General features: G+C 33.3%; 1 protein-coding gene across 4 annotated transcripts; it reads left to right on the top strand.

Moving 5' to 3' along the window:
* The first annotated feature begins 546 nt into the window (after positions 1 to 546).
* On the top strand, positions 547 to 23,232 carry LOC148309750 (sterol O-acyltransferase 1-like). Of its 4 annotated transcripts, none has more exons than XM_088259596.1 (8): positions 547 to 753; positions 3,338 to 3,451; positions 12,166 to 12,393; positions 13,758 to 13,906; positions 14,310 to 14,452; positions 16,199 to 16,356; positions 18,527 to 18,656; positions 18,738 to 23,232. In XM_088259596.1, exons 1-8 carry the CDS (start codon positions 560 to 562, stop codon positions 19,353 to 19,355), a joined length of 1,734 nt encoding a protein of 577 aa, XP_088115722.1. In that variant the 5' UTR covers positions 547 to 559; the 3' UTR covers positions 19,356 to 23,232. The 4 variants fall into 4 exon arrangements, with proteins under 4 accessions (XP_088115722.1, XP_088115723.1, XP_088115724.1 ...); XM_088259597.1 differs by having other exon boundaries at positions 12,190 to 12,393; positions 18,738 to 23,224; XM_088259598.1 differs by lacking the exon at positions 547 to 753 and adding an exon at positions 1,031 to 1,149 and having other exon boundaries at positions 18,738 to 20,515.
* The last annotated feature ends 42 nt before the right edge of the window (positions 23,233 to 23,274 follow it).

Genomic DNA, 23,274 nt, shown 5'->3' with positions numbered 1-23,274 from the left:
AAACAAGCAAAATTGTCGTATTTGGGGCACAGAAAACCCGCACGCATACATTGAAAAGCCGGTACACCCAAAACGAGTCACTGTTTGGTGCGGATTTTGGTCCAGAGGCATAATTGGGCCATTTTTCTTTGAAAATGAGCAAGGAGTGGCCGTTAGTCAATGGCGATCGTTATCGGGCCATGTTGAACGGGTTTTTGTTCACAAAAATTGAAGAGATATTGGCAACATTTGGTTTCAACAGGACGGCGCTACGTGCCACACAGCCGAAGCTACACTCGATGTTTTGCGCCCCATTTTCAAAAAAAAAAAGTTATTTGGCGGACCCTTTATATATATATATATATATATATATATATATATATATATATATATATATATATATATATATATATATATATATATATATATAATAGTGTAATTGACAAATCGTTATGGAGCTAACAGAGGTAGCAATAGTTAGTATTAACTTAAACTAAGGTTTCTCAAACGTTTTTATAAGTATCAAAAATAAAAACGATCGATGAACATGATTGATAATTGATCCAGATCCTGAAAGCTAATGAGTTCATTAGATAATGAGCGCGAGCACAGTCCAGCAGCGGACACCGCCGCGGTAGGTAGGCCGCCAGCCGAGTGCCAGTGCCAGGAGACGAGGAGTGTGCAGCGTGCACAGCCGAGCGCAGTGCAGTGCCGCCCCGGGACATTGTGGCTAGTGAAACTGCACCGCGTCAAGTCGAGTGTGATTTGTACCAGGTAAGTCAATATTCACTATACTTCCACATTAATTGTGGAAAAAATAAATTCAATTATCTAACACGGAAATGCAACAAAAAATTAAGACGTTTGCTTTGCGGTAAAAGTATTCTGTTAGAATAATATAATCAACTTTATATTACTGATTGTTGAGTAAATAAATTATTTTCCTTATCGTTCCAAACGGTCTGTTGACTTGTAAATAAAAAATATCTATCTGACTAAATAATAATTATTATTCACGCGGTACTCTTTACTTCATCAGTGAAAACAACCCGCCAATAGTTCGGCGTAGAGCAGAACTTGTACTCGTGCGGTGGCGGTGGCGGTGGAGCGGGTACACAACATATTGCGAGATATAACGATCTTGAATTTCGAGCTCTTTCTTCTCTCCTGGTCCGATACTTTTTCTTCTATTTGTTATCAAATTTTTAAATTCATCCTCATCTTATGAATATTCTATAAAAAAATACACTGGTACAAATTATGCCGCTGTATCAATTATTATTTGGTCTTCTAATTTTGAAATAATAATATTTCGCATTTAAAAACAAATTTTTGAGATTTTAAAATTTAAAAACGCCCATCAGTTAATCATTTTTTAAATTGTAAAATATATATTATGATAATAATAACCTTCTGATTAACGTGTTACTCTGATAAAATCCTCTATCTTTATCAAATAACTTTTTTATATTTTATAAATAAAAATTTGAAGAAAATCGGTTTATATTTCATTCCATTCCTTTTTTATCCAGTTTAGATTATATCGTATTTTAATCCTAAATATTAAAATTGCCTCTATTTAACACTTAAAATGGCAAAAAAATCTTATTCGTTATGTCTACATTGTGCCTTGGTTGAAATAATATTTGAAAGTACTAATTGGTCTAGTAAACAAGTGTATTATACAATATCTTACGTACTTTGCACTTTGATCTAGTAATATCTAGGAATACTTTATGTCACTTCCTAACTATAAAGCAATAATAATTGCAATATTTCTGGCTAATGCATAATACCTTGTTTTATATGTTCATCCTTATCTAAATAAGTACTTATATATACTTACATATATATGTATTTAAAATGAGAAAATATAGTTTTGGTTTCAAACTCCCGAAATATTGTTTACACCTGCATGTAAGATAGATTGGTTTAACGTATTCAACTGAATAGTTATATTATACATAGGAAATGTGTAGGTACTTCTGACATTACAACAATAAACAGTCAATCGAAAATGCAATCTATTTCAAAATAATTGAAACTATATTTATTATTTATTTTTATTATGATAAAGTATACAATTTACGAAATGTGACTATGTGTAGGTACACCATATGTATGTTAAACCTAAAGATTTATTTTGTCTTATACTTTTGTAATGATTCACGTTATGTTCCCTTTATTTACTGAATTTATTATCATTGTTACCCCAACTACGTTTAATCATACAAATGAACTATCCTAACTATTATACGGTGTATTTAACAATGTGTAATATACTTTGTATAAATTGGCTAGGCGGCCGCTAGTATAAAAAGATATAGCCTACGAGTACCTACGTACATTTTTTATACCCGTAAATAATATTGATTGATTAATATAAGTAAAGATATTGTCGAGTGTCACAAACCTTATTCGGAGTGCCATAATAGAGAGCTGATAATTCACATGTGTGTACATTGATGATATTTTCATGATTTTCTTTAATGATAAGCTACACCTGCCATAAATCCGCTTACACACAGTATACGAGTATTCTTTAATTTAACATACTTCGGTATCTATATATGTACACATTGGTATCAGATATAATTTCACTCATTTTGAAATGTCCCAATGTTGCGATAATATTTAGTAAAATACATGAATAAACGTAGCAGTTGTGTTAGAATATGCTGTCCATAATATGATCTACATTTCATAACATTTCTATGCCTACTATACTATAGTATTGTATATCTTCGATCGTTAAAAAATGTTTGTAATTGAATATTGACAGGAAGGTTGATTGTTAGGTAAATAGGATTAATTATTTTATAATAAATATCCACATAATTAGCACTAAGACAAATTATAAAACTAAATACATATAAAATTAATAAGATAATTTTTCTAAATTGAGACCAATATTGTGAAATCGGAATATCGAAAGAGAATATAAAAGTCCCGAATGCATATATTTGGACCTCGGGACTGCATACCCGTACTTATACAAGTTTGTCTAAGCCTGATTACATATAAGCTAATGAGAAATTGTACTAGTCCCATAAGGAAAAAATGAAGTTAACTTTAGTTAAATATTATTTTTCCACTTCAATATTTAAATTATAGATATTTAATTTATAAACGCGGCTTCGTCTATTTATTTTTTCAGTTACCATGTAATATTTTGTGTCTTAGTTAGTACCTCCGATTAAATACATTTTTTTTTGCAAAGAAAGTTTTGTAAGAAATATAAATTCACTATACCATTATGAATAAATCTAGTTTAACTGGTACGTAAATTAAGCGAGAATATATTGATAGCCATATTCAAGGCATTATAATAGATAATAATGTGTTTTTTCGTCCACAGCTTTCCTGTCACCGTTCCAGAAGCCATGGAGAAGGAAAGGGACAAGGAGAGGAAAAGAAAGGAGGATTTCCACAAGAGTAAAGAGCGCAACAACAACTACATAAGCGCAGAAAGGTACCTTTCTACTTTCTACCACCTACCACCACCACCTACTCCTCCTCACTCTCAGAACCTACTCGTTCTTGCTACAGCACAAAGGGGGATGGTTTTAGAACCCTCAGGGGGGTAGGTAGAATTATAAAATAAAAAAAACGTGCTATCTGTAATTAAAAACTACCTTCTACCTGATTGCGTATTGCATTTTACCTCGAAGGGCTCTTGCATATTACATTACACAAGAAAGGACGAGCACGGATATGCGACCCCGAATCCTCCTTTTCCGACTTCTATTTCCTTGCACATAAAGCGGTATTATCCTCCACCATAAGCTCCTTCGCTTACGTCATTTAAGTGATGTACCGGTTTATATTCGTTTTTTTTTTTTAAATATATGTCTAACCCCGTGAGAAACGGGTCAGATAAAGCTAACCTTGCCAAAGGTCAGAGATCGAGAAATATCTGTCGGGTCTCCGAAGGGTCTCAACTTCTACTTGTTCAGCTAAAATTCCCCTCACCCTTCGGCACATAATTAATATTCAATGAGAAACCAATAAAATAGCGTAATTTCTCTGTAAGTATCGTTCTCCTAAATAAGCTGTTTTCGCTATTATCTTCGATATTTTCTCAATTTATTTCATAGCCACGTTCATACCTAATTACCTAGTTAGTAGGTATGCTAGAATGTACATATGTAGGTACAAAACGCGTCAACAAATTCAATATTATATTATGTTTACTGGTCGTCATGGTAATATAATTATACACACGCACATGAGCAAATCGAACCCGCGACGCCAGGTTCGTAGTCGAGTGTCTGCTCAACTATGCCACTATCAACGGCACCTGTCGCGACTAAAATTTTAATATTTTCCATTTCATCTGCTGAGATATGCAAGTATGTGTATATTTGTACGTGCATTCTCATACATACATAGAAATAAGATTAACCTTTTGGCTACAAAGTGTTGACCTACGAGTCTACCCTCCATACGTGATAGAGCCACGTGCAGTCCAGTTGGCACGTAGGGAGAACCACCATGAAGAGAACGGCCTATGAAGAGAACAGTTGCATTTGCAAGGATAGTAATAAACTTAGAGACACCCCGCACCCCATCACGTGATCACAGTGGTGTGATGACATCACGCGTTAAGTTGGATTGAAGTCCACTCAATGTACTTCGGACAGTGGAAGAAAGAGGTTTTCAGACGTGTTAAAAAAATGAACAGGGGAATTATAAATTCACTTTAGGAATTATAGAATAAATTAATACTCTACAAAACTTCATACTTTGTTTTTGAAACAGTGTATTAATTTTGTATTTACAGCAATTTGATAAAAAATGTTCTCTTCATGGTGGTTCTCCCCTATTTCCTTACGTTCTTACAAAATTATTTCAATTATTTTTAAGGTTTATTCTTTAAACGTGGTTAACGATTATTTTTAGCATAACGAAAAAACAGTTTTTTTTAAATAAACTTGTTTGTGTCACTCATTTTCGATCATTCATTCCAATATCAATTTTAACAATTTTTAGCAAAGTACAATATATCTTGCGTTTGACAATTTGAGAGGGTTTTTTCTGCAATTTATTATTATTAGACACTGGATTATTTTTACCCTACAGATGATATATCAATTAATTATTGACTCAATTTGAGATGAAAGATGATGCACCTATATATGTTCAATCGGAGTAAGCTATATATGTATACTTCACAAACTACTCCACTGATGGTGCCACTATTAGCCATTCTTCCAAATCTGTCAAATAAGAACTAGCGGTGAAAGGAATCCACCAGCCATTGCATTAATGCAATTTGGATATTCAATAATGGGCAGAATAGTGAACGTATAAAGAGTGATCACCTTAACCAGCTATGGCCAGGTCGTGGCCCTGGGACGCTCAGACTTCCATCTTCTTTAATATAATAAAAACTATAGTGTTTCGTGTCAACTTGAGACACCTATATTTTCCCCATCTAATATTCAGGAATAAATAGGTTGAAAAAATATCAATTATTTCCACGAACGATAACATAGAGATAGAACATACATTTTACTTTATATCGTAAATTTTGTAAAACGTAATGAAACAAGTTGAGTTTATATGTATTCAGGCACGCGCGATATAGTGACAGTAATATAATACATATAATATTGATGATTTTTAACTAAACGAGGGTAGAATAAAGAGGGCCGGGATCGGTCTATTCCCTTTTTTCGTGTGGATTTTTCGTCACAAATAAGTCAAATATTAACAGGAATTATGAATACGTATACTTATGTTATAAAGTTAAATCAAAGATAAATAAGTTTTTATTTATTTATACTTATTGCATATCTGAAGTAGAAGAAAATTGACTGAACATCCTAAGCCCTTAAAAGTTTCAGAATTGAGCGGATACTACTGGTAATCATTTCTAAATTTTCCTGGGTAGTAATTTTCATAGGTTATACAACCTTTATAGGTTAGTTATTTGACATATCGATTGTGTGATTTGTTATAGATTAACTCATTCATTCCGCGGTCACGGCCTACTTCCTCTACTTCCTGTATCCTTCCTCCTTTTAGTAAAGAAACAATACTTATTCGCGATTTCAATTCACGAAAACTTTGTTCACTCGAGAGAGCTATTTCCGGTCGATGTGCGGCTCCTATACCCTTCCTTCCCTTCCTTCCCGTCCGGCCGGGGCCCCTTCAACTGCTTTCTGCTTTGTACTCGGAATCCGAACATAAACTTGGATATTTATTTCTTTAATTCCGTCCGGTTCGTTTTAAATGGAAAATAAATACTACTTTCTTACGATATCCACTATCTGTCTGAAACACGAGTATTAAGAATTTTGTCTTTTTTTATATTTCTTTTTCTTTCATAAGAAACAAGTTTTTCCGACTGATTTTTTCAAAAACGTATTATTACGTTTTAGTTTGATGTTTGAAATTTTATGAACTTTTAAAAAAGTTGCGATAATAATTTCGTTGTTGCGCTGTGTTGTTTTAGAATGAAGAAATAACGTACAGTAAAACCCCCTATAACGTTAAGATAGGTACCGCATTATCATAGGGAATTTTATAAGTGATATAAAATTATATGTTGAGTACACAATGTTCAGGTGGCTAGTAATTGTAGTAAAGTACAACCTTACTAAAGTACTAACATTACCTAAGTACGTTAAGTATTTATTTTTAAATTTGTTTATTATTGTATTGAAAACAACGTTTTTAGCAGAAGAAAAAAACATTTGTTTTTGTATGGCTGGCGAATAATACCTACTAATTAAACTCAAGGTAATATATTTTCATTATATATAGTATTTCCTTATGAAATAATTTGGAAGAATCACATCCGAAAATGTCTCTGTATTCGAAATAATAATTGCGTCATAATTTTTTATTTCGAATACAGAGACGTATTCGGATGTGATTCTTCCAAATTATTTCATAAGGAAATACTATATAAAAATGAAAATATATTACCTTGAGTTAACATATATTATATGTTTTTGAAAATCTGTCAACGAGGAGCGAACCAGTTCAGGGTGATATTAAATAATACCACATATTTTTAACACAACAATGATACAAATTAGCAACATATTACTGACACAAATCAGTAATATGTTGTATGAACAAGAGGTATGTATATATATATATATATATATATATATATATATATATATATATATATATATATATATATATATATATATATATATATATATATATATATATATATATATATATATATATATATATATATATATATATATATATATATATATATATATATATATATATATATATCTAATATATATGTAAACACATATCTTACGATATGTTAAGAAAAACATATTATTAAAACGTCGTTTTTATGAAAAGTGATATATCCTTAGTGACTAATAACAGTGAATAATATATATAGTGAGTAATAACATTGAAATTGTTCGCATTCTTAAACGTTAATTTAGGTGTAAAGCAATGACGGTGTAAAAAGTGTAACGCTCAGTTTTGCTTCTCATTATCCGTATGAGTATTTTGCACAAACAATTTATACAGCACATACTGACATATATCTTATGCATGCGTATACACGTGTCACACAATATTGTACATATTAGTAAATAAGGCAACATTCTCGGTACCTGCTTGTAAATAAAAGTCTTGTATTTAAACAAACTATGCATATTAATACTAATGTAGCATTAGACTAAAAATAATACAAAAGAATAATTGACATATCACCCCAGGTGTGGGTAATATGGCAACACAAGCAGGAATAATTAGCAAGATCATATGAAGAATAACGCTTTTTCCAAATTAATAATTAATAATTGTATTTTAAAATGCATTATTTATAAGACGTAAGTACCTATTTTTCAGTCCAGTTTACTCGTATATCCGAATTCCTAATATCCTGCTTTGTTGTGTAACATTGCCATCTAGCGATAACCAAACGACATAAAATGTCTGGCATGGTCGTGTGGTGAAATCCCTCAATGTAACGTTATCCTCCAGTTTACCTTTTATAGTCTCTTTTAGACAGATCTCTATAAAACTAAGGATGAAACGTCAATCAGTCAATGAATGTTGTAAAAGCGTGATATCTTGTCCAACGAACTCGTAAAGTTGATGGGTCAGAGGAGGAGATTAGATAAGCCGAAAGGGGCTTCCGACTCTGTCCTACCAGAGAACCAGAGTCTGAGGTTATCAGAGTTGACTGCTCTACACTCTACACTGTACATTATACAGTTTAAAGCTCATGGTAATCTGCGTCACTTCTAAACAACTGATAGTTGAAATTCTTGTCAGTTATCAGTCAAATGCTATTTTTAATTTCCTGGCCATCTTATAGTCATAATATAGTTGGGTGTTCCTGTTACCCACGAAAAGTAGTAACTTTTACGTGAGCATTATTTACCTTATATTGATTTATTTATGCTCTGTTTACTTTTACTTAACCTTAACTTAACCTATTAACGTTCTAGTTCTAGAGGGTAAGGCAAATTACAGTCCGCAAGTACTTTAGTAAATTCTACTTATTCACAACTTAAGAGGAGCTAAAAAAAACACAAATATTTAGCGCACCATCCCCTTAATATATGTATATTATACTCGAATTCATTTTTCATCATTATACGTATTCACAAATCCTGTTACACGGTCAAATAGACATGTAACGAAAAATCCATACAGTAAAAGAGACAATGCGATCCTTAGCCCCTGTATCCTACCGTCGCGTCATCCAGTAGAAAATCGTATTTTTTCTGCTAAATTACAAACGATCTGTGCCGCAAGTGTTTAAAATTCATGTCAATGAAATCCATTTCGTTACGTTTAACGATATTTTCAACGACAATAAGAAGGTATTTGGATAAAAATATCTCTACACTGTCTTTAAAACATTACTTTGACAGTTCATTTTCGTTTTTAGTGTTGTATTTATTTATTTATTAAAATTCCTAACCAATATAAATTATGAAGAAGAAAAAACTTTGACTATGTCAAACACACGCGATACCTATTCTAAAAATAGCGAAAATTGAAGAGGCATAATGACGAAGACGAATAATATTATTTTTATTTTTATTTTAAAAAGAGAAATATTTGTGTTTTTATTATTTACAAAAATTCTTCAATTTTAAACTATTTCTGTGAGCCCAAGCGGCTCATTATTACAAATAGGTATCAAAGTGTGGTAGAGCGGATTCGAACCGAGAAACTCTGACTCGAGAGTTTGCGACACTAACCACGGGACCACAACCCGACACGTGTTGTTTAGCGTTGCGTTTTTTTCGTTATTCTAAATACGTACACCTATATCTATCTTTGTTTAAACACACGTCACAGACAATATTATCTTCTGATAGCCGATAGACGATAATTACATAAGTATCTATCTGGTAAATCAAACACTTCCAAATATTTCATATAAAACTGATCATAAATATTTCATATAAAATGATCAATCCGGATATCGCTATCGATGCATTGCATTACTATCGATGGCTCCCAAACTCGCGCAGTCTAGCGGCAGAGCTGATAATCGTTTATCAACTTCCCCTTCATTTCCTTTTGGACATACATCTCTGTTGCTATAAAAATATATGGAAAAATCGCTTTTAGCTATGGGGTTTCTCTCCTGCCCCTTTGGAACTTCAGCGCCCCCCCCCTAATCACTAATTTAAGCATGAGACTCTGCAAGCTTAGCATACTTTAAAAATGAACAATTAGTTGCGTGTCATTTTTTTATTTATTTCATCTCGTACAGTAATTGAATATGTATCTAGTAGCCATCGCGAGTCGCGAGGACGACGATGTTGACTAACCGACCCCGAGGTACGCACACACGCATTGTGACACGCCATTGTTGTGAACTGGATCTAGTAAACAGCTGATGTCGGAGAGCACGAATGCGATTGTTCCGTTCTCTGATCAGACGCAATGTTTAGGTTCGAGTTCGCGCGCACTCACCGCGGGTACACTCGTACTCATAATATTATACATTAGATTTCCTTCCCTGATCGGTGATTGTGGCTTGAAAACACAATCTAGCAGTGCACTTTGATATATCAGATGGAGCGCAGTGATTAGTGACTAGACATTGATCGTATGTAATTAGTAATTATATTCTTCGAGTATTTGTCACAATATTTATATTTTATTATTATAACGAACACTTCGTGTTACAAAAACTCGATAAATGAAGCAATAGGTCGTGTCAATTTATAATAATGAATAATTAGGCTGATTGGATGATGCAAAAACAATGACAAAAACATCACTGAGAATAATATATACACGCTCTACACATAAAAGATATAAACTAAATGCTTCCATTAATATTTTTTTTATTTTAAAATGGAACTGTTCAAGTATACTTTGATGAAGCGTATAAAACATTATTTGATCGTTTCGGTGACCGTTCAAAATCGGCGCCAATTACTCAATTGCTTACTTAGAATAAAAAATGTTATGTTACCATCACGAATTTTTCAATCGCGAAGAAAAATAGTGATTTTGCAATTTATGTTTTTAATATGTGTAGTGCGCCGCATAAAAATACGTGATAAGAATCCTAATCACAATTCCCTATTCGCTATTATTTATCATCTTGGCATTTGTACCTATCGCAGAATATGGCGACTCCTCCCTACTTTTCCATTCCTGTGCTGGCCGGAGTAAATATACATTTTTCTAACTTGCTATTTAAATATTACTTTTTAACGAAAAAAATAGAGAAAATCAAGATGCATGGTAATATACTAGGAAAACAGACCTCACACAGCTAGTCCATCTGATCCACGGGTATTTTTGCATCCACGATTTGGCTCGGTTTTTTGGTTGAATAACCGACTCCAATTAAAAACTTAATAATAGAAAGTCTAAAATGATTCAAATGATATTATATGTATGGCCATCTCAACATATTTATGTAATTTTTTGACATCTCATCAAAGATGAAGAAGAATATGGAAGTCTGGGCATTTACGGGGCTGACGACCGTCATAAGTTGGTTTAAGTGATCACTTTACACACGTGTAACATTCACCAATTCTACCTATTATTGACAACCACACTATTCAGCCCCGTAAATGCCCAGACTTCCATATTCTTCTTCATCTTTGATGAGATGTCAAAAAATAATATGAAAATAACTCCTGTAATTGGAGATAATCCAGATTCTGTGAACAAGTATTTGGACACACTCAAAATGTTGTAAATATTAATGTTACATGAAGAAGAATACGGAAATCTGAGTATTTTACAGGGCTTACGACCTGTCGTCGGCTGGTTTAAGTAATCACTTTATACACATCTAACATTCGTTATTCTCATACAATTGACACGTTCTTTCATATGTGAGTTTTCGGCAGTATCTATGGTCGAGGTAGACTAAGCTTTTTTATTTAGCAGAAATCGATATTTTTTAATGAATGTAAGATTCTTCCCGAATTATTTTACTTAGGATACGCCTGAATACGTGATTTTCATTTTGTTTTTATCCTTTTAGTATTACCAGTTATTTTATTCACCATTTCAACACACTAAAATTATTATATTGTTTATGGTTCCAGAGGGCAATGCCAATATATCCAACTAAACAGGAAACAACGATACCAAATTTTCCGCGCCGAGGACTGTCGAATGTGAATTTTTTTATTGAAAAGCATAAATAAATTTAAAACTACCTACCGCTATATTTTGTACACGTCATTAAAATATCTTTAAATATTCGCATCTTATCTCTTTAGTAGTCAGATGAAACAATCATAGAGATTTGAATTTCACAAATATATAGGAGTAAATATAATTTATGGTAAAAGTTAAGTTATTGTCCATTCAAAAGTTCCACTTGACTGTGTTTTGTGTAATGTTAACAATTACCAGTTAGTGTTATTCCTTTTTTTTTTGTTTTGACTATGATAATTTAAATTATCTACCAATTATTCATTGTTTGTTCACACACAGCACCAAAGATGCAAATAGAAGTTTCGAAATTTTAACATACGGCTTTTGAGGATCGTGCGTTGTTTGTAATTTTATATATGAAGTCTTAATATCTAATAATTTGTAGTTTTTTTTAAATTTCCCTTTGGAAAAAAATATCTTACATTTAAAAACTGTTTTCATCCGACATTGTATTTTTTTAATCATTTTACATTTATGGCTAGACTAAAATATGAATAAGGTGATAGTACTCTGAATTTATAATTGAGTTGGTATCAGGCGTTTTTATTACTCTTCTTGCAGCAATAGCAATGGTGTGATGACTGAGAGCGGTCCCAAGGGACGGGGCCGGCCGCCCAAGAGCAAAGTGTTCGTGGCTAGACAGTCCCTGCTCACAGAACTGTTTGAAGAAGTGCCTCACATCCGGACCATCTACCACATCTTCATTGTTATACTCATCCTTCTTTTCCTCAACACTATCATCTATGATCTCGTGGACAATGGAAGGTAAGCGTAATAATAGTAATAATGTATTTGGATAACTTATATAGTGCCATTTTCGTAAAATACTACCTCAAGTGCTGTGAATGAATTGGGGAAAAGAAGATGACGGAAATTATTTAGCAAACAAATGTGTTTTTAGCTTTTTTTAAAGATCATCTTACTCTCACTATATCTAACCACTGGTGGAAGAGCATTCCACGAGCTGGTATACACAGCTCCTTTAGATACTCTGGAGCCATATTATGCATTGATTTATACATGAGTAGGGAGTGTTCATACTCAACCCTTTGGGGAAAGCGTAACCAATGCACTGGTTACTGCAGAGCAGCTGGTGAAGTAGTGGGTAATTTAGTGCGCTGCTAGCAAGCTGGTATACACAGCTCCTTTAGATACTCAGGAGCCATATTACGTATTGATTTATACATGAGTAGGCAGTGTTTATACTCAACCCTTTGGGGAAAGTGTAACCAATGCACTGGTTACGCTGGTTACTGCAGTGCAGCTGGTGAAGTAGTGGGTAATTTAGTGCGCTGCTAGCAAGCTGGTATACACAGCTCCTTTAGATACTCAGGAGCCATATTATGTATTGATTTATACATGAGTAGGCAGTGTTTATACTCAACCCTTTGGGGAAAGTGTAACCAATGCACTGGTTACGCTGGTTACTGCAGTGCAGCTGGTGAAGTAGTGAGGAATGTAACTGAATTAAGAGATTCCAGTCGGGTCATTTTATTGTTTGGTAGACCCGTGTATATTCCGTTACAATAATTGACTCTAGATTTAACAAATGCATTTATTAATTGACGGGCAGCATCAACTGGCAGATTCTTGCGATTATTTTTATCAGCTAAGGCATTTTCCTTAGCTGATTAAAACATGTACCTACTTGTTGTTTTGCTGATTTGAGTCTCAAGGGAGAGATCAGAATCTAAGAACATGCCCAGCAATTTGACAGCTGGTGAAGTGGTACTCTTTGAATTGGGTGGTGTCGTGTATATTATAAATATACACGATAGATAATATATTTAGTTAAATGGAAAATCATGTGTTAAGGTCCTCTTGTGTGAATACATTTTTACAACCACTATTTTAGATGAAATAACTGTTTTTTAGGTAATGCCATAATATATTTATTATATTATATAAAAGTTAAATGTGTATTTTATTCATATTTATATGCATATTATACAATATAAATCACAAACCAAGAACCAAGAACCTGTATAGGGTCACATTAACATATGGCTAAAATGAGGTGTCATTTGGTCTATTGGTTGACTACAGCACCACCTACCATAAAATAAGCATAAATATTTTAAAACATTTTTTAATTTTCTAATTAAAAAAAAAAAAAAAACATTTTTCAGCATAAATGTAGGCTTTGGATTAATTAAAATGGGATTTGGAAAATTTAAAACTTGGTCGAGTATTTGGATCTGCATGCAAGCTGTCGCCTTCCTTCCGCACCCTCTACTCCGCCTGTGGGCCAAATACCACCTACTTTTCATTTCTCTAGGTATTTATTTCAATCATTCAATTTTTCAATATTTTCAGGTTTGCCATTTTTATAATAAAATTATATTATTACCAAAATAGTACCATTCCCTGGTAAGAAAATATAATGATATAATGCTATTCCCAATTCATACTTACATCCACATTTAACTTGTGCACAATATTTTATTTCTACTGAGAAGACACGGTCTTTGTTGGCCATTTGTTTCTAAATCCAACCACATTTCACCAACAAGTAGCCGTTCTTTAATCAATCATTCACTAGTAACAATTCAGTTCTAGTGTCCATTACAATATAATTATCAAGTTGTTTTGCTTTTCAGCATAAATATAACATAATTACTTAATTTATTAGACTATTCGTTCTTATCCATGTTTAATGCTGGAATGTTTGTGATTTTTAGGCAAGGGAATATGCCAGACTTGGGACACAGTGTGGCTCTGTCTCACCATCATATTTCAAGTAACCTTCGTAGTGCTTCCTATTGCCTCAATAGTTGTCTTCCATCTGCCTATCGTGTCATCACTGATCATCTCCATCGAAATGGTACGTATATAAATACATAATATGTCACGAGTGCAAATGAATCTACTAAGAACGTCATACGAATGCGAGGTTTCTTTATCTTCTTCCTCTGGCACCTATCCACACCCTCGGGTGCCAACCACTCATAGTTCCGATGCGGTGCCTTATGAACCACTCGTGGTTTATAAGGCGCTGCATCAGATATACACTACACGGGCCAACACACATTTTGGTACCCGCGATTTTTTAACTGTTCCTAGTTAATTTTTGGCTGCAGAATCCGAAACAGCTCTCAGAATTTGTCTATCAGATCAATTTTTTTAGATATCCTTCACTAAAAAAAAAAATATTTTCAAATTTTGTATATTTCACATTATAACTATTGCTATTGCTAGATTTAAAAAATACACGGACTTAAGTATTTATTAACAGAAAAACATAGATTTAAGTATTTATTGTAAAATTTACACACATTTGTCGCTTATCACTTAAAAATTTAATTTTTTATGACTTTCTAGCATGGAGTTTAGTAGGCTAGTTTTTCTGAAGGCTCAACAGTAGTCGGCCATCATATGGATATCCCATCATCCTCGATGTCGATCTTCCATAGTTTATTATTTAGTCCTGTTCTTCACTAAAATACCTATTTCACAATAAAAGTTTTCTGGAAAGCGATCTAGGACACTAGCACGGAGGTAGTGAACTTTTGTAACATTACAACCGAGAATTTGAAAGCATAGTTTCTACTAATTATACCTAATTCTCCGCTTTATAATTCACAAGAAAATATTGTTCTGCTTGAACCAATGAACACCAAGATTCAGCCTCGTTCATTGATGACAACATCAGTTGTTATTGTTCAGGTTGTAAATTGAGGATCTTTAACAAATGTTTTGGGGACCATCAAATATACCAACTTTTAGTTTTTCTGTGCTAATCCCAGGAAGTTGACTCAAAACTGTTTTCCATGTCGATTTAAAGCTTTCAAAAATTGCGTCATCAGCCTTAAATTAATATGCAAAGTGGAAAGTTATATTTTTCCTCTCGTAACCAAAGCTTTGTTAATTACGTTTTGTTTTCCTTGCATCATAACATCTCTGGATTGGCAATTTGTGTTAATCCAGTGTTTATTGTTCGGGTTGATTCAAGTATAATTCCAGGTATATATTTGGCTCATTAGATTCTAATTTTGAGTAGGAAATTTATATTTTAGCCGTTAAAGATATGTTTTTTCTTTATTTTTGGCTAGTATCAGAACAAACATCAATTAACCTGTATCTCAAAAACTAGAGCTTATGGAAAATATCTGGTGGCGTTTTTGGAATCAGCACATTAAAAATTAGTTATTAAATTTCCAGCACCAAATGATTTTTTTTCATTTTGTCGGCCAGTGTTATATGAAGACAGGGAAATTAATCCAAATTTGTGAAGTGGAATATATTTGAAGATACCTTCAAATATATTTTACTTCACAAATTTGGATTAATCTCCCTGTCTTCATATAACACTGGCCGACAAAATGAAAAAAAATCATTTGGTGCTGTAAATTTAATAACTAATTTTTAATGTGCTGATTCCAAAAACGCCATATATACATACGCCATATATACATATGGATGACGTATGTGAGTGTGAAGGAGCTCGGGGCAAAGGTCATTTTCATTATTGTTATATCCTGATAAGATTTTTGTCAATAATTGATGTCGTGTGTCGATCCTAGATTAATTTATAACAGTCCCGCTGTAGTGTAATGCGTGAACATTTCAGATACGTTTTGTAATGAAAACGCACGCATACATCCGTTCTGTGAGTCCCCGAATCTTGGATCACAAATCTGCGAGCTCACCCGTCGTACTACCCCCCTTTTCCTGCTACCTCTACTTTATGTTCGCTCCGACACTAGTCTACAGAGACTCCTACCCGAGGTATTAAATATTTCAAATATTTTTTATATAAATAACACCGTACGAAAAATAAGCATATAAATAATACTTTCGACATTGTATATTTACTAATATTTTTACTACGTTATTGTGACGCCTACTCTTTCACCGACAAATGAGGATGTCCAAAAATTTATTACTTAAATTCCCGACTTGCTCGCAAAATATTGAGAGAATAAAAACTTATACGATCCTATACTGCCCTCGACTGAAATGTATGGACTTAACCCAAACACGTCGTTTGATCATTGCTAAAAGTTATGTTGTCTCCAATCAAACCCTAAAAACTTATACGATCCTATACTGCCCTCGACTGAAATGTATGGACTTAACCCAAACACGTCGTTTGATCATTGCTAAAAGTTATGTTGTCTCCAATCAAACCCTAAAAACTTATACGATCCTATACTGCCCTCGACTGAAATGTATGGACTTAACCCAAACACGTCGTTTGATCATTGCTAAAAGTTATGTTGTCTCCAATCAAACCCTAAAAACTTATACGATCCTATACTGCCCTCGACTGAAATGTATGGACTTAACCCAAACACGTCGTTTGATCATTGCTAAAAGTTATGTTGTCTCCAATCAAACCCTAAAAACTTATACGATCCTATACTGCCCTCGACTGAAATGTATGGACTTAACCCAAACACGTCGTTTGATCATTGCTAAAAGTTATGTTGTCTCCAATCAAACCCTAAAAAACATCCAGTAGTGATGATAACTGATAACGAGAATAATTTGTGAAACATAATTGTCAATTCCACTATGGCCAACCAGTTTAAAGGCCACTTGGATGCTTTTCTGCAGAAAGAACACTGCAAACAAAAGTGTATGAGATATAGGCACACAACATATAGTGCTTGCCTATAGGCAATTAAGATTATAATCTAACATAGTGTTTTTTTGGAGGTTTTTAAAAACTGGCAACATTGTTTCTACATACTGTCAATTTGACAGTTGACAGTTGATTTAAAGTCAGTATGTTTTGCCATTTCACCATAAATAGATGGAATTAAAATTATTCGCGTCGTAGGTTCGGTGAATGGGCCGAAAACAATATTATACAGCTTGATCCTCTTTTTCAACGCAAATTTTTGTTCACCGATGAGACACATTTTTGGTTAAATAAGCAGAATTGCCAAATTAGGAGTGGATAAAACCCGGAAGTCTTTGTCGAGACGCCCTTACATCCATTAAAAGTCACCGTTTGGTGTGCTTTATGGGCAGGTAGAATTATTGGCCCCTATTTTTTTAACGACGATGCCGGCCAGAATGTTACGGTTAATGGAGAGCGCAGAACCACGATCACTGACTTCTTCGTACCTCAATTAAATGGTATTGACATCAATGTCAAAAAAAGACAGAGCTGTGGTTTCAACAAGATTCCGCAACATGCCACATGGCGGGTGCTACCATCAATTTATTGCGGGAAATTTGAATTTGTATGCCTCTAAAAAAACACCTTATATGTATGATAATAATTTAAATCTTACAACAAAAAGTATCATCCATGAACAAAATATATATAATTGAAAGGTAAAATCTATCGAAGGATTTATATTTTGAAAATACCTTAAATTTGCAATTGGCATATTTCAAATTTGTTTAAAAACTAATCGAAGGTTTAAACAATGAATGCTAGTAAACTAGCAGCGAATAATAATATGGAATTGGCAAAAGATGATAGCAGATTTCAAGTATTCATGCTTATTCATGATTTCAAGTATTGTCTCCTTTGCATCTTTTTTAAATACATTACTTATGAATACATTTATCTACAATAAGTTAAACAATGAATGCTAGTAAACTAGCAGCGAATAATAATATGGAATTGGCAAAAGATGATAGCAGATTTCAAGTATTCATGCTTATTCATGATTTCAAGTATTGTCTCCTTTGCATCTTTTTTAAATACATTACTTATGAATACATTTATCTACAATAAGTTAAACAATGAATGCTAGTAAACTAGCAGCGAATAATAATATGGAATTGGCAAAAGATGATAGCAGATTTCAAGTATTCATGCTTATTCATGATTTCAAGTATTGTCTCCTTTGCATCTTTTTTAAATACATTACTTATGAATACATTTATCTACAATAAGTTAAAAGTTTAGTGTGTAAATAATTTGAATAAATTACAGATCCAGTCACACGAGGTGGAATGTGGTAGTCGCTCGATTGCTAGAAATTGCTGCCATCATCTTCTATGTCAGTTTCCTAGTTGAGAGATTCCTTTTAGGCAGTTTCTCCAGTTTTGGAAAACCGCACCAAGTAAGTGGGTTACTTGTATTATTAGAAACTAAGTGCTATTGCCGCTTTGTTATGGAAAATTATGAAAAGTTTTGAACTCAGGTATTGGAAGCGAAGCAGTTAGTTCTGGTGGTGTTCGGGTCCATGTTGCCGGCCCTGCTGACGTACCTGTGCGGGTTCTACCTGCTGCTGCACTCGTGGCTGAACGCCACCGCGGAGGCGCTCACCTTCGCCGACCGGCAGTTCTACATGGACTGGTGGAACCAGTCGAGCTTCGCCATCTTCTACCGGACCTGGAACACCGTGGTGCACGACTGGCTGCACACGTACATCTACACCGACGTGCTGCGCCTCACCGGGAACCGACTGCTCGGGACACTGCTGGTGTTCGTCATCTCCGCCGTATTCCACGAAGTCATCATCGCCTTCTCCTTCGGATTCTTCTATCCCGTGCTGCTGGTGTTCTTCGGCGTGGTGAGCGTGCTGCTCTTCTTCCTCTCGGAGCGCTTCAACCCGTCGGCCGGCAACATCTTCATGTGGTGGACGCTGGCCGTGGGCAACGGGCTTCTGTGGAGCATGTACAGCGCCGAGTACTTCGCGCGGCGGAACTGCCCGGAGGGCGCGGCAGAGGGGCTGGTAGACTTGTTTGTACCGCGCTCGTGGTTTTGTCACCGAGTAGCTTTACATCCTGGTTGGAAATTCCAAAATCCATTACAATAATAGCTAGTTTATATGTGAACATCGGTGATGCCAAATAGTTACAAATTTATGTATATAAGTATTACTGCCTGAAATTATTAAAATGTATTAGAAAAGAACAAATTTAAAGACTGTTTTGCCGGATACAAATGTCTGTCCAATCTAAACTGTTAGTGCGATTCATATAAAATACCAAAAATGTTACTTTAACTATATAAATATTTCAGACTGAAATTACGATTTTTGTGATGTCTTTTATTAAGGATTGTTATTTTATTGATAACTTGTTAATGTCAAATATTTTTGAATGGAGAAGATCATGAAGCAATATCTAATTTTTGACTTATTAAATTATATGTACGTTGTGAAGTGGTACCACATTTACACGCAACGTCTTTCTCTACTAGCTACTCCCTTACTCCCTCTGGGGCCTTTGTGTTTATGTTATTAGTGATTTAAGGAACAAAATTTGTTCACTAACTTTATAAGAAGAAGAACTTTATATAGGTTTGAAAAAATATCATATAGTTATTTTGTTTTTATATTCAGAGTATATAATAATTACATATTTTTACACTTTTAATAATGTGAGTGCCAAAAAGCAGTGTTTTAATTGTAATTGGAAGGTAAATCATGATAATTGTCATAATGCATTCCAATCAGTAATCATACAGGCAGTCTTCACAAGATGCGATATATCTTATCCCATGAAATGATAATATTGATGTACAGTGCAAGATGTAACAGTCAAATGCAATAGTGGTCTCCATCTATATACTTGAAGAACTTCTTACTCCCCTTTCACAGTTGCACTATTCTAGAATAGTAATAATCATCATTTAATTTACTAACTATTTAAATTGTATACATAATTTCCATTTTCATACAGAACCTATCTACTATATGCATGAATTTTATCAAACAATTTTATACAATATATATCTTATATTTTTACTTTACAATAATAGAATAAGAACGTATAGAGTTAATTAAGAATTCAATATTGATGGTTACTTTAATACAATAAAACTCTAAATAAAATACTTTAGTTTAGAAAAAATTACAACCTTTGTTTTAACAACAAAATTCTAATTTAATAATATTTTATGAAGGTGATAAAAATATTTAGTCTTTTTTTTTTATTACGATTTTTACCCGTAATTATATTTGTTATGTTATATATTTGTTTTTTTTTTTAAATTTTTTACAATGAGACTTGTGTCTCGATAACCAAATATAATCACAAACTACGAAAATCAGGGTAAAGTGTAAGTATTTTGTGCAACTTTATGGATTATTCAATAAATTTACACGAGATAAGATACTTGAAATGCCTTTGTACTTTATGAATTTAAAACATTAAAAAAAAAAACATCTTTATCTGAGTACTTTCAATGCAAGCTCATTTTTATTCATTATAGTAAAAAGGTATTGTAAACACAAAAGAACAAATGTATTTATATAAAATCAATGTTTTGAACTAACTGTTTTTTTGTACTTATGGAAAGTGCAACACAAACCCCTTCATATAGCGATACATCATTACTTTCATCATAATATGTAGTAATTATACATCCATTCTTATCCACTCTTTTTTTAAAGCTTCCACTCGTTTTAGTGATTTTATCATGGACTCTTGTTTTCTTCATTTTTTGTAAATAACTTATAGGTGAACTCCATTGCAACTGTATGAATGCTTTATAATTCTAATTATTAATGTAATCTTAATAATTTGTTTAGTTTGACAAATTAAAATAAACTACTGGTTCATTAAATACAAATAATTCAAAACTGTTCATGCTTTTGAAAAAACTTTGCATTTTTTGTAAATGGTATTTGCGCTCTTAACTTATTGTAGACCGGGAGTTATGATTGACAACACATTCTGAGATAGCTAGTCGAGCTTTAATTTTATATAAGTTATGTAACTGGAGGGTTTGGTTTAACTACTTCTTGTCCAGGATCTGCATTATCGAGGGTCAGATTCATTCTAATGATGCCATCCGTGTGAGTGATAAGCAAATAAACCCTTGATATATACTACTCCGCATATATGAGAGTAAATATGCAACTTTTTTTTTTAAATATAAAAAAAAAACTGCTATCTGCCAATATCACAGAAATATTGTAGTATGTATAGTCAAAAAAAAATTGAGCATGCACAATATGTGTTGGTGGAACGCGCCTGCTGCACTTTTCATTGACTCTCTTCAATTCATCGTACTGGTATAAAGCTGCCCTATATGTACTCCTAAGCCCCTCATTTCTTTAGTCGCAAGATGTTAAATGAACACCATTCCGAGTTACATATTCACAAACTGTAGGTACCTCGGTGCTGGTTTCTTTATTATTAGAAAACTTTTTGTGTTAGCCGAAAATATTATGTAGTTTATCTATAATAATCGTTATCATTATCGTTGTTTTACTCAGCCAACAGCGCATAGAGTACTTCATTATGTTGATACAGTATTGTCTTCATTGTTACTTACATAAAAGCGTAGCGCTCAATCCTGCGCTTCGGGCAAGTTAGAGTGCAAAATCACCGCTTTTTATTTTCACTAATGGGTAACGGAATCAGGAACCTCCAGCAAAGTAAACAAATGCGCTAAACACTACCAATTCCCTGATTTCTTCTTCCTTGGTATTGGTATTTTGGTGATGATCAAATTGCGATGGAAATAAAAAGCACTGATAGGCATACTGCATTGATAGGCATACTGCGAAAATTGACTAAGTTAAAAAATATTTAAAATGAGTTGACCTGACTATATGATCCATTATCAACTGTAACATGGTTTTAAATTCAGAAACAGGTTTTGAATAAAAATGTGAGAAATATAGGAATTGAGAAAGAAATTTAAAAAAACCCAGATTGTTTAACACACTTTAAATGGTTAAATGATCTTATGTCAATATAGACAGATTGACTGGGTCACTTTTGGCAGTATGATCACGATATGTAATTTTTCCTTTAACTCATTTTGTATTTATGTTTAGCTATTAGTAATCTTTTTACACACATTTACACAATTCTAAGAACACTGACCTCTCTTTTCTCACGGTGAATACGTCCCATGGAATACTGGGTAAAAAAGTATTTTAATAAAAATTATTTGAAGATATCTAAAAATAAAATAAAAAAAACTACAAATCAGCCAATAGATGAACTTTTTAATGCACATTTTGTAAAACATAATTTTCATCACATGAGATATCAAAAGCCTGTGTAAGAAACTGTTGGCTAATTTTTGGATTTGGGTTTACTGGGTTCAAGAAATTTGTTACTGTAACCGTTTTTTAAGAGTTCCTTCTACGATTCAAGTAAGCAGTCTAACCACACTGAAATTGTAAAACTAGTCCGTTCTGTGTTGTGATCCTTTGTTATAAAATGAATCCCAAGTTTATTGCATTCAAGAATCAAAGCATATTCAATCCTTCAATGTCGTCGGAACTTATTTGTCAGTTTCAGTTTGATTGTAAGCTTTCCATACATAAGTAAGTATATGTAAGGGATGCAGTACTGCGTTATTTCATAACTGTATAAAAAGAGTCCAGTGTATAATATTTTGTCGAGACAAATCCAAATTATTGAAATAATCAAACATTATGAAAATTATATTATTAATATTTACAATATATCGATATATTACAAGTGCGGGCCTCTTCATCCAAACAAAATATGTCCAAAAGGAGTATGCACTAGATGTCGACTTTATGTTTATATTTCAAGGCATGTTATGGTGGGGACTGACCCCCACATTTCGTCGTAACGCAACATTCGCGGCGAGCATCCGACTTCGGATGGAGCGCTCCGCTCGGTGTACTGACTATACGAATGCTCGCATTGTAACGTGTTACGTTACGACAAAATGACTCCGGTCAGTCCCCATCTTTAAGTTTTTTTTTATAATTATCTGTAATAATCTTATATTATTATATT

This window comes from Brachycentrus maculatus, unplaced genomic scaffold (genome assembly GCF_059751285.1).
Source record: "Brachycentrus maculatus isolate JH-2025_06_01 unplaced genomic scaffold, ASM5975128v1 h1tg000118l, whole genome shotgun sequence".
NCBI lineage: Eukaryota > Metazoa > Arthropoda > Insecta > Trichoptera > Brachycentridae > Brachycentrus > Brachycentrus maculatus.
The sequence above is the reverse complement of the archived record's forward strand: the minus strand, read 5'-3'. Positions and strand labels throughout refer to the sequence as shown.